Source organism: Sphaeramia orbicularis, unplaced genomic scaffold, assembly GCF_902148855.1.
Source record: "Sphaeramia orbicularis unplaced genomic scaffold, fSphaOr1.1, whole genome shotgun sequence".
In the NCBI taxonomy this organism is placed as follows: Eukaryota; Metazoa; Chordata; class Actinopteri; order Kurtiformes; family Apogonidae; genus Sphaeramia; species Sphaeramia orbicularis.
Window position 1 is genome coordinate 374,100 of NW_021941508.1, and position 13,305 is coordinate 387,404.

General features: G+C 39.6%; 1 protein-coding gene across 1 annotated transcript in view; it reads right to left on the reverse strand.

Moving 5' to 3' along the window:
- LOC115415986 (uncharacterized) overlaps window positions 1-12,598 on the reverse strand; it is a 20,607-nt gene extending 8,009 nt beyond the window's left edge. The window contains exons 1-2 of the mRNA XM_030129664.1: window positions 12,565-12,598; window positions 12,290-12,418 (exon numbers count right to left, since the gene is read on the reverse strand). Coding sequence (XP_029985524.1) covers window positions 12,290-12,418; window positions 12,565-12,598 — 163 coding nt within the window. The remainder of the gene's footprint in view (window positions 1-12,289; window positions 12,419-12,564) is intronic.
- Window positions 12,599-13,305: the final 707 nt, after the last annotated feature.

The window sequence follows — 13,305 nt, forward strand, 5'->3', positions numbered from 1 at the left end:
ATATAGTGTTTAGGGTTAGGTAGGTATATAGTGTTTGGGGTTAGGGTTAGGTAGATATATATAGTGTTTAGGGTTAGGAAGGTATATAGTGTTTAGGGTTATGTAGGTATATAGAGTTAGGTAAATAAACAGTTTATGGTCTGAAACATTAAACTGGATCTACAGCTCTTAGGGTTTGGGTTAGAGTTAGGTCTTCATATACATGGGTTAGGGTTAGGTCTTCATATACAGGGTTAGGGTTAGGTCTTCGTATACAGGCTTAGGGTTAGGTCTTCATGGGTTTCTACTGGGGCACAGAAATATTTAGAGCACTTTATGTGGTTCTTAGTCAGAGAAAACCTACTTCCTGTGACGGAGGAATGAACAGTCATTTATAGATGAGAACTGAAGTTCAGATTTGAGTTTCAAAGTGTGTTAAGTGTTTGGTTCTTGACATAAATGCGTCAGTTGGATCGACTTTGGTGAACCAAGTGGAAACACAGATTTGTGCAGTGATGGCCAATATCTACAGATCAGGACTTTTTGTATGAAACTCACAAACTCAGGTCTTTGAAAAACAAAGCGGATCATTGGGTTAGGGTTAAAATCAAAGCGGATCATTGGGTTAGGGCTGAACATATGGCGTTCATTAATGCATAAATGTCCTTCCTGTTTTATTTGTGTGTCTGACAAACAGGAAATTCATGAGTTTATGGTAAAGCTGCGAATAAATCGTTGAACATTTTGTAAGTCAATATTATACCTTTTGTATAGTACATCAAATATTCCAGAGACTTTACATTCTGTATTTTGTATTATTTATTTTATTATTTTACATAGAAACCTGTAGAGTTTATTCTTCATATCAGGGGAGTAAATACTTTCTAAAGTTAAACCTTCCATTTTGTTAAATTTACTTCAAGCCCAATGCTATGGAAAGTGTAAATACCGTGTCAAGATAGGTTGAGATTTGTAGTTTTTGTAACATAAGGTATTTTTACTGTTTTGATTATATTAAATACAATAAAAACTGTGAAAAAGCCATTCATACATATTAGCCAAAGGTACTGTGTAGAGTTAAGTCAATCCACTTCAATTTGATTCAAACATGCACAGCCAAGATGATCAATGATTCATGTACGCTGTCCCTGAAAAGAAACAATAATATGAACCATTTTAAAATTCCAGTCCAGTTTATAGGTTCACACTGTTTTCACATTTCTATGTGTGTGTGTTTTAAAATGTAGTTTATGTTAAAACTGTTGAAATGAAATGGGAGGTGATTTTATATGTAAAACTCATTATTTTGGTCTTTTTCTGCTTTTATCAACAGGTTGACATGAACCTCATGACTTCCTCTGGCTTTTTCAGTCCTATTTTAGTGTCCTGTTTCCTGGTCCATAACTGATGTTGCTGATTTCACTTATTAATGTTATTTCGTTTCTAAAACTACACTGAAGGGTTTTGGAAACATCAGAAACAGGATGCACAGTTTTTCAGGTTACATCAACAAAATAATAAGACTAAATATATTTAAATGTTTAAGAGTGATAAGATTTCATCAAGTTTTTATCAAATAAGATGTAGACAATTGAAACACTGATGACCGATGGCACAAATGCATCTTGAAACGTGGAGGCTTGTTCCAAAAAAAAAAAAAACCAATAGTGATGCATTAAGGAATGAACAGACCTATAGGGTTAGGGTTAGGGGTTAGGGTTACTAATGAACAGGCCTTTCAAACCTCTTTGAAACCCTAGCCCTAGCCCTAACCCAGACCAGTGTAGATCTTCTGGTTTAACCCAAAACACACAGAACAAAGGACTGAACTGTGCATCGGTGTTAGATCAGGGAGAAGGAATGACAGGTATGCTGTGGGTTTTTTCCCAGCCTGCCCTGGGCCTCCTGTTGGAAGGGGGGGGGGGGGGGGGGGGCTGAGTCACATGAATCTCTATGAGATGACGTCAGCCCTAACCCTAACCCAGACGCCTCAGGCTTCACTCTTTCACTAAACAACCACTTTGTTTTGACTCTGTGACACAGTGCACTTTCAACACTTTTACTACCACTGAAACACTAAGTAATGCATGATCTGTGGGGTCAAAGGTCACATCTGCCCAACTGGGGTCAGGGTAACCCTAACCCTAACCTTTACAAGCAGTAGAAGGAACCTGAGCTTATTTGTCAGGAGCCCTAACCCTAACCCTAACCCAACCCCTCTAACCCTAACCCTAACCCAAAAGGCTAGAGGAGTGTCTAATTTGGGCCCTGATGAAAATAAACCCTGTAAAGTCTCTCAGCATCACAACATCATCATTCTCTGCAGATTTTCTTTTCATTTGTTCACTTTCTTCTCTGCAGATTTTCCTCTCATTTGTTCACTTTCTTCTCTACAGATTTTCCTCTCATTTGTTCACTTTCTTCTCTGCAGATTTTCTTTTTATTTGTTCACTTTCTTCTCTGCAGATTTTCCTCTCATTTGTTCACTTTCTTCTCTGCAGATTTTCCTCTCATTTGTTCACTTTCTTCTCTGCAGATTTTCCTCTCATTTGTTCACTTTCTTCTCTACAGATTTTCCTCTCATTTGTTCACTTTCTTCTCTGCAGATTTTCTTTTTATTTGTTCACTTTCTTCTCTGCAGATTTTCCTCTCATTTGTTCACTTTCTTCCCTACAGATTTTCCTCTCATTTGTTCACTTTCTTCTCTGCAGATTTTCCTCTCATTTGTTCACTTTCTTCTCTGCAGATTTTCCTCTCATTTGTTCACTTTCTTCTCTACAGATTTTGCTCATTTGTTCACTTTCTTCCCTACAGATTTTCTTCTCATTTGTTCACTTTCTTCTCTGCAGATTTTCCTCTCATTTGATCACTTTCTTCTCTGCAGATTTTCTTCTCATTTGTTCACTTTCTTCCCTACAGATTTTCTTCTCATTTGTTCACTTTCTTCCCTACAGATTTTCCTCTCATTTGTTCACTTTCTTCCCTACAGATTTTCCTCTCATTTGTTCACTTTCTTCTCTGCAGATTTTCCTCTCATTTGTTCACTTTCTTCTCTACAGATTTTGCTCATTTGTTCACTTTCTTCCCTACAGATTTTCTTCTCATTTGTTCACTTTCTTCTCTGCAGATTTTCCTCTCATTTGATCACTTTCTTCTCTGCAGATTTTCCTCTCATTTGTTCACTTTCTTCTCTACAGATTTTGCTCATTTGTTCACTTTCTTCGCTACAGATTTTCTTTTCATTTGTTCACTTTCTTTACTAGGACTCCTTCATCCTGTTCATTGTCATTACAGCTGCATGTCTGCAGAATACTTGGCAGGAAAACAGGCACAGCTGCAGAACATTTTTGTCTTTACTACTTTGAGTGGTGCTGAGATAGATGTCATTCCACCATTCAGGGTTAGGGGTGGAGTCAGACACTGTGTTTCAGCCAATCAAGAGCCAGTCTGCTGTGTTTGCAGACAGCTGTGGTCAGTGCAGGTGAGGCCCAGCCAGGAAAGATAAGTCTGTCACTCTGATTTTTTCTAGACCACGAGAAACTCGAGATTTTCTGAATTCGTTTCTGCCTCAAAATTGAGTCAACTGAGAAAAAAAATAATGCAAAGAGACATATAAGACAACATACAACTGCTGAACTCATTAGTGTCAGTAAAGCATTAAAACCTGTTCAATACAGGTTCGAACTGCGTAACGGTGTTTTCAAAGACACAAAGAGGAAACCTGTAATGACTGGAAAATGACTCTAGAGAACATCAGCAAAATCCTGGGTCAAATGAAAACCATATCTCAGCAGCGTGGAGTACAGTCATGTATTTGGCCGAATAAACAGCTGTGACAGCAACACACTCACCACTAAACTGCTCAAGAGGCACAATGAACAGCTTGTGTTTGATGTGTTTAACAGGTCATTTCATCATCGCATACGTTCACTCACATGAAACATCAAGACACACTTCTGACACTCTTTCATAGTTTCCGTTCCACTTCGTGTCCATGTTTCGCTGAATCAGATACTGCACACAAACACTTTCATGTGTTTTCTCTCAGCTGGACTTTTACTCTCAAGAACTTTTGATGAACCTTGAGCAAATGTGAAGGGCGACTGCCAGGAGGTGTGCTTCATTTCCTCCCAGCTTCGTCCAACAAACACAAACCTGTTTTCTTTGCAAAGCCTGGAACACCATCAGTGCAATAACTTTGGGAAGTGAAACTGGTCATTCAGGTTTTATTCGGTCATTAAGGCCCATGGAGACATATATTTTACCCTATAACACCAAACATATCATATCTGATACATGAATTTTGAAGCCCTCTACCTGATCAGTGTGACTTTTTTTTTGCTTGAAAAACCGGATGTATTCAATTAGATGCATGCAATAAACAGATAATCCACCAGGGGGAGGAGTTCATTCACCAGAGGCTTTTAGTGACACTACAAGACTGACATTAATGAGGAAGAACTGGGAGCATTTAGAAAAGGAATTACCAATTTGTTAGACAGGTTTGTGTTATATTATGTTTTTCTTTGTTCAAAAATAATAATATTTGAGCACTGAGACCTGATGGATCAAACATGATACAAAATCGAAACTCATACATGGAAATTGATACAAAAAAAAAAAAAAAAAAAATTTGAGGGGTCGTTCAGAAGGACCAATAAAGGCTCCAATTTCAAAGAAGTGGAATTTTCTGTCAATGATTTAATGGTTCAGGCTTTACAGGGTTAATGATTTGTATTTATGACATCACCTCTATTGATCATCACTCTTGATAGACACAACTATGGACCGTTTAACCCATAAAGACCCAAACAGCCACTGTCGACCAAAAGCATCTACTGATCTAAACTGTTTAATTCCTGTAGATCCACTAATCCTATCATTCCATGTCAATAATTGGCGTCAAATACAGTTCTTCATCTTTTCATGGGCATCAGATATGACTATATTTGGATGTTCAGAGGCTCCGTAGTTACCATGGAAACACCATCATCTTCTCCAACATTGATTCACCAGTAAAACCCATGGAGTTGGATCAATGACAGTGGATGGACACACTGGGTTTATGTTCAGTTAATGAGAGATTGGACTGAAAAATACATTTTTTCTTAATTTTTCTCTATTTCTGATATAATAACCCTCAACTTCAATCTGAGCTTTTATGAACATTTACATGATCAGAACATTAATTATTGGAAAATCCCTTTTGTTCACTGGAAAAATTTAAAATATGGAGGATTATTTTGTAATAAATGGTGTAATATTACTTAGGAAATGTTAAATATAGACAAAAAAAAATTATTTGGGAACTGTCACAAAAGTAGCACTAGGTCTTTGTGAATTTTCTGTGGACTCTTTGTTTCTTTATTTCCCCTATTTTTATCTCGTTTTTATAGTGTTTGTAAATGCAGTGGGCAGATCTTTGAGTCAGCAAAAGGCAAAATAATGACTCGCTGGTTCATAGAAACTGGAGTAAAAACAGATATTTCAGGCAACAGATAAAAAGGAAAATGAAAATTGGAGGCAGATGAATGGAAGCATAAATGAATGCTGTTGCTTGAGGTTTAGATTGTGTGCAAACAACTGTAGCGCCTTCACATGGTGATGTAGTTATTGTTGGTTCTGCACTACTCTATGAAGAAAGAAAAAAATACTACAGGTGTAGAAGGTAGGTTTTCCAAAAGAAAGGCTGTCATTTATGTCTGCACTGCAAAAATCTAGATCTGTCCAAGTGTATTTTTCTTGTTTTAGTCCAAATATCTCATCACACTTAAAATAAGACAGAATCACCTAAAGAGTAACTTTTCAGTGAGATATAAGAACTGAAATTTAGATAATATACCTGGAAAATCTGATTTCAAGAAATCTGGCCAAGATAATTTTCACTTGTTCCATTGGCAGATTTTTTTTTTTTTTTGCTTAATTCAAGATTTTTTACATTTTTTTTTGCTTAATTTAAGGAAAAAAATTGCCAGTGGAACAAGTGAAAATCATCTCGGTAAGATTTATTGAAAAAAGATTTTCCAGAGCTATTGTCTAAAAATCCGTTCTTATATCTCATTGAGAAGTTCCTCTTTAAGTGATTCTGTCTGATTTTAAGTGTGATCAGATATTCGGGCTAGAAGTGAGACAAATCCACTTGGTCAGATTTTTTTTTTTGCAGTGTGTGTTTATTGACTGGTGTGTTTGTGTCAGTACTGGGTTGGGCTTAGTCGCTCTGACTGGATCCAGTTTCCTAATGCACTCATGATCTGGGAGTGTGCACATGATATTACAGTAAGGGCCATGATGATGTCACTGTCTGTCTGTCTGTCTGTATCTGTCTGTCTGTATCTGTCTGTCTGTCTGCATCAGTCTATATTTGTCTGTCTGTCTGTATCTGTCTGTCTGCATCTGTCTGTCTGTATCTGTCTGTCTGTATTTGTCTGTCTGTCTGTATCTGTCTGTCTGCATCTGTCTGTCTATCTGTATCTGTCTGTCTGTCTGCATCAGTCTGTATTTGTCTGTCTGTCTGTCTGTATCTGTCTGTCTGCATCTGTCTGTCTGTATTTGTCTGTCTGTCTGTCTGCATCTGTCTGTCTGTATCTGTCTGTCTGTATTTGTCTGTCTGTATTTGTTTGTCTGTCTGTCTGTATCTGTCTGTCTGTATTTGTCTGTCTGTCTGTCTGTATTGGTCTGTCTGTCTATCTGTTTGTCTGTGTCTGTTTGTCTGTATCTGTCTGTCTGTCTGTATCTGTCTGTATATGTCTGTCTGTATCTGCTGTCTGTTTTATACCTGTCTGTCTGTATCTGTCTGTCTGTATCTGTCTCTATCTGTTTGTCTGTATCTGTCCGTCTGTCTGTATCTGTCTGTCTGTCTGTATCTGCTGTCTGTTTTATACCTGTCTGTCTCTATCTGTTTGTCTGTATCTGTTTGTCTGTATCTGTCTGTCTGTCTGTCTGTATCTGTCTGTCTGTCTGTCTGTATCTGCTGTCTGTTTTATACTGGTCTGTCTGTATCTGTCTGTCTGTTTGTACCTGTCTGTATCTGTGTATCTGTCTGTCTTATTCACCACTGTCAGATAAACACATGCTGTGTCTTTCCCTACCACTCACTGTGTTTGAACCAGTATGTGACTGGTTTAAACTCTAACCCTAAACTGGCGATGGTGGTCTTTTATTACCTCCGCCAAGGAGGTTATGTTTTTGCCAGGGTTTGTTTGTCTGTTTGTTTGTTTGTCTGTCCGTTAGTGTGCAACATAACTCAAAAAGTTATGTACAGATTTTGATGAAATTTTCAGGGTTTGTTGGAAATGGGATAAGGAAGAAATGATTAAATTTTGGTGGTGATCGGGGGTGGGGGGGCCCACGGGGGGGGGCGCAGACCAGAAAATTTCATCAAAATCTGTCCATAAGTTTTTGGTTTATGTTGCACACTAACGGACAGACAAACAAACAAACAGACAGACAAACAAACCCTGGCAAAAACATAACCTCCTTGGTGTGGGGGGGCCCACGGGAGGGGGGCACTGATCAGCCTTGGTTGAGGTCTGCGCTCTCCGAGTGCTTCTAGTTCCAGTATGTGACTGGTTTAAACTCTAACTCTAAACTGGCGATGGTGGTCTTTTATTCTAGTATGTGACTGGTTTAAACTCTAACTCTAAACTGGCGATGGTGGTCTTTTATTCTAGTATGTGACTGGTTTAAACTCTAATTCTAAACTGGCGATGGTGGCCTTTTATTCCAGTATGTGGCTGGTTTAAACTCTAACCCTAAACTGGTGATGGTGGTCTTTTATTACCTCCGCCAAGGAGGTTATGTTTTTGCCAGGGTTTGTTTGTCTGTGTGTTTGTTTGTCTGTCTGTTAGTGTGCAACATAACTCAAAAAGTTATGGACTGATTTTGATGAAATTTTCAGGGTTTGTTGGAAATGGGATAAGGAAGAAATTATTAACTTTTGGGGGTGATCCGGAAGAAATCCTGGATTCTGGATCACTTTGAAATTTTCGTTAACATTGTGGTAAATGGGGCCAAAATTTTCGTTTCCCAATATCTCACTTAATTATTGACCAAAACTCATGAAATTTAACTCAGGAATTGACAATGGGGTCCTCTATCACATTTCAAAGGCTGATCTGGACCTGATCCAGAAGGCAGATTTTATTTTGAAAAATAAATGTAGGATTTGTATCACCGATTATGTGGGGAATTTTTGCGCTTGGCGGAGGTCTGGGCTCTCCGAGTGCTTTTCTAGTTCCAGTATGTGACTGGTTCAAACTCTAACTCTAAACTGAGGGTGGTGGTCTTTTTTTGACCTGTACCAACAAATGTGATTGTTATGAGAACATTCAGTGCAGTTTGTGCATTGTACAACACGTCCATAAAAAAAAAACATGCCTTTTCTTATGTCACCTGGACCAACAGGAACCAAATCCCACACAACCAATACGGTGGTCTGCAGGTGCCAATATTTACAGACTGAACTGTCAGATTTACACAGTAGAATGGAGGACTTTCTCTAATGGTGGATTACACCGCTTTACCATTTCTTATGTATTCTCATGTGCTGACAGTGTTTGGAAGTAAATGGAGTAGCTCTGACACAAATATTCCTTTGGAATTAAACCCATTCTCTCATTAATTCTCAGAATTTCACATTTTGGCCCAAGACTTTATCTTACAAACTACAACCAACCAGCACTTTGGACTAATTATTTCTTAATTAGTGACTCAAATTTGGTAATGTTTAACTACTTTTATTCTGGAAGCATTTTACTCGTAGACCAGTGTTATCACTAATGGTGGACAGTCAAAACATCCAGAACTGAATGGACTAGCTCAGGGTTAAGTTAACCAAACCCTAACCTGGGTTAACCAAATGCTTCTGCATAAAAGCATTACAATTGTATCTTCTGTATTTATCTCTCACATGACATCATGTTAAAGTTACTATAAAAAACTAAAAAATGTGCATGGATCTTGTTCACAAGATCTTTTACCATCTGAAAAGTCTGATGTGGACTAAAAACTGAGAAATACCTTCAACAGACACACAAACCCTACAGAAGAGCAGGCACATTCTGTGTGTCATTCAAGTGAAAATTGACAATACAGTGAGTTCCATCTGAGTTAAGAATGACCTTCAGCCAAAACTGCCATACACTCACTCACTCACTCACTCACTCACTCACTCACTCACTCACTCACTCATTCATTCTAACACAAGTCTTTAAAAGTAAAGACCACGTGTAGTGAAGCCCCCCCCCCACTCTAAAAGCGTCAGAGTCAAACTTACTTGTCATTTTCTTCTTCCTGTCGTAAACAAACCTCCAGAAGCCTTTAGTCCACACTGTGTGTACTGTACGTGTGTGTGTTTGTGTTTCTGTGGACTAATGTAAAAGTTCCCTTTTATAGCAGACTATGACACATCACCTGAGTCATCAGCATCGTCGCCATTCAAGCATCGACGCCCACGCCTGACAGCCCCCCCCCCCCCCCCCCCCACACACACACACACACAAAACCCTCCATCATCTGAAAAAACAACAAAAAACAACAACAAAAAAAACAACGTTACAATTCTTTGTTGAGGTCTGAATTAAATAAATTATGAATGAATGTGAATTTAAGGATTTCCTCCTTCACCTCCTGAATCTGGGTTTAAGGGTTAGGGTTAAGGGTTAGGACATCTGCTTTAGGGTTAGGGTTAGGACATCTGCTTTGTTGGTTTTTATATAAAACTTAACTATAGGTGAATTAAACACAACTGCAACAAGAAGAAACATGACAAAAAGTTTATTTGTGTGCAGTAACACATTAGTCCTTTCAATTCAGAAAATAACAGGACAGAGTGAGATGTTGAAGCTGAAAGAAAAATCTGAAAAGCAAACAGTGCAATTTATTACGAATAAATGCAGGAAAGATGAAGTAAAGTCAACAGGGAGCCCCTTCCTCCTTATTTCCCATGATTCCCAGCACCTGCCACAACACAGAGGTAATAAAGCCCACAAGTGAAAATGAAAGAATCCAACAGGAAGTCTGTCCACATACAGCAGGCAGCAGGTTTTAGGCTTAGTTGGTTAGTTATGGTTTTTCCACTTTTGCTTTTGTGGAATTTCTAGTGTTTGACAGACAGGTCATATTCAGTTTCTTAAAACAGGTCATGTTCAGTTTCTTAGAACTGGAAAACTTCCAGGACAATGTTGTTGCCAAAGACTGAGAGAAGAAAACCAGAGGTTGGACTGAAGTCCTACACAGTTTTGGATTTTTGTGTGATGCAAGTTCAGCAGCGTGTCATTTCCTGTAGGTGAAAGTTGTTTCTTTGGCAGGAAGACAGAACTCTCTGTTTCACTCAGATACGTTTGTCTGATTAGTGTTGATTAAATACGTAACTTCTTGTGTTGCATGTGGTTAGATGAACAACACACACATTTGTCAAGTAACGAGTCATTTATTTTACAGGCACTTTCAAGATGAAAAAACAAACAAATGAATAAAGAAATAAACAGAGAAGGCCTCAAATCCTGATTCAGGCACTAATAACTGTCATACATCTACAACTGTAACAAAGTTTGAAGTTAGGCTACGCTCTAACCCTGTGTGCCCACATTAACCCTAACCCTACCAACCACTGATATATGGATTAGGGTTAGGTTTAGGACCCCAGTGTAATATATGGTGATATCACATCTTAGTAACAGACAGGAAACATCATTTCATTCTGGAATGTTTTTATTACTTATGAAAACAGTTTGTATCGTAAAACACCGTTACAATAACTAATTTTGTAAGAATGAGGGTAATACAAATTATCAAATCACCCTGATTCTTAACAGTCAAATGTGTGGGAACCTTCAGCCTCCGAGCTGTCCTCTAACCCTAACTCTAACCCTAACCCTCAGAGCTGTCCTCTGCCCCCAACCCTAACCCTAATGGCTTGTGCAGCAGTCTACCCTGCTGTTCTATTTCAATTCGCCATCACTTACTGAAACAACCAGTTGAACACAGGACCCATTATGTTAGATTGTTTTTGGAACTAATATAAGTAATCGAACATGGACATACAGACAGACAAACTCCAGCCCAAAGTGATCATCCAATGAGCGATACAGCAGAGACAGAGAAAAATCATGTCCTGGGCTCCAGTTAGACCCTAACCCTAACCCTGGCCTCAGCCCTAACCCTAATCCTAGCCCACTTCACTGAAGTAACTGAGTTAACAAACCCTAACCCGCTTCGCTGAAATAAGTGTGTTAACTAACCCTAACCCACTTCACTGAAATAACTGAGTTAACTAACCCTTACCTCATGTTTGTTCAACTAACCCTACAAACCTTAACCCTAACCCAGAGTGTTTTAACTGATGCTGAATTAAAACCATGACATGTTAAATCTTCATTAACATATTTGCCTTTGTTACATTTTTAACGTGTGTTTAATTTCTATCTAATGTTTGGTTGACTGTTTAGATTGAGATGCTGTCATTTCTTTCAGGGTAGCAGACCTTTTCCTTCAGTCATCTGCTACCGTCATCCTTAAAGTCATTTTTAAACCGGGGCTGGTGTCCTAAAACACCCAGGTCCAAATCCTCACAGTGACACAAACTGATAACACTTAATGAAATGAAACACAATGAAATTATGAAGTGATTCATGCAACATAGATTCATATATGTTCAAATATGGACCTCAACCCTAACCTTAACCCAGGGGCTTTCACAACTATCTCCTAAACTAGTCAAAGCTTACTCACTCTAGAAGAAAGTGCAAGCTGAAAAGTCATTAATTGTGTAAGCAGGTGTTGACGATTTTACTCATTGGATCCATGAAGTCGAGGCTCGGCTTCAAACTGCATCATCACTGAGCTACAAACTACTGAGGAATGACGTTACAATGTTTCCAAGCAGCTGCAAGTTTCCTGCTTCTAGAGAAATGTTTTAGAAAGTTGATTACCACCCACCATGACATCAACTACTGTGAGCCCTGCTCACCCCCCCCCACCCCCCCCCGCCACCTCCTTAGACACAGATGATGCTTGCATCCAAAAGGCTGAACCAGCGTAAGTTCACAAAAAAAAAAAAAAAAACCTGCACTAAAACAGAGGAAAGCATGTCATAACGGCTGCTGAGCTGACTCCCTCTCTTTCCTTTTGTCACCCACAGATAACGCCAGATGGGCTCATGTCCGGCCCTGTTTTGGATGTGTGTCAGCGGGGTTGGGGTCTTGGCTCATGTCCGGCCCTGTTTTGGATGTGTGTCAGCGGGGTTGGGGTCTTGGCTCATGTCCGGCCCTGTTTTGGATGTGTGTCAGGGGGGTTGGGGTCTTGTCCTCACTTGTGGTTTCCAGAGTCAGACCCACTTGTTTGATCATTTCCTGAGCCACCCACGCTCCGGATATCTCTGCTTTTATCTCCTCCCCTCTTTCTCCTCGGACCTCTGTTGAATTGAGGAATGTGAAGAATGCTGCAACCAATGGACAAGTGGGTGGAGCAACATGCCTAAGTGGGTGGAGCAACATGCAAATGAATCCAGCCCCATCACAAAGAACATTTAAGACTTATTGAAACTTGACCATTTCAATCAGGAAACCACAGACCAGTAACCCTAACCCTGATCAGGTGGACTGAGACTGATGCACTTCATGGTGGACCTGACCCACCTAACCCTAACCCTGCCTAATGTCGCCGGGGTGGTGGCCTTGCTATAGTGCACCAAGACAAATACACATGCAGAGAGGGATGAGCACAGATGACTTCCCTCATTTGAGTCAGAAATGATCCAGATTGGCTGGTCCAGTGTGTTTTCCTGTTTCTTAATCTCCCGTCCCCCTGGCCCTGCTGGTGCCTTCTGAAACGATTTTAGTGATTTCCTAACATCATTAATAAAACTGGAGAAGGTTTTAATTCTTGGGGATTTCAATCTGCACATCGACAATGATTCATCCAGCCCAGCAATGGAACTTTTAGCCATGACTGACACTTTTAACCTCAAACAACATGTATCTGGCCCCACCCACAAGAAAGGCCACACCCTGGACCTGGTTTTCTCATTGGGCTTACACGTCACAAATGTGTGTGTTGAGGATGTCCACTTGAGTGATCATTGTGGTGTGTTTTTTGACTTATGTGTGCCTCTTGAGCCCAAGCCTGCACCTAGAAGGGCTAAGAGGAGGATTGTTACAGAGTCCACAGCCCAGGTTCTCCGTGCCCTGTTTAACCCTAGTCTTCTTAATGAGTGTCCCGATGTTGATGAGTTTATCCAGTGCTTCTCCACACACTGCAGCTCTATTCTGGACCAGGTGGCTCCCTTGAAAACCAATGTCACTCGTAAGTGGTCTTGTCCCTGGATAA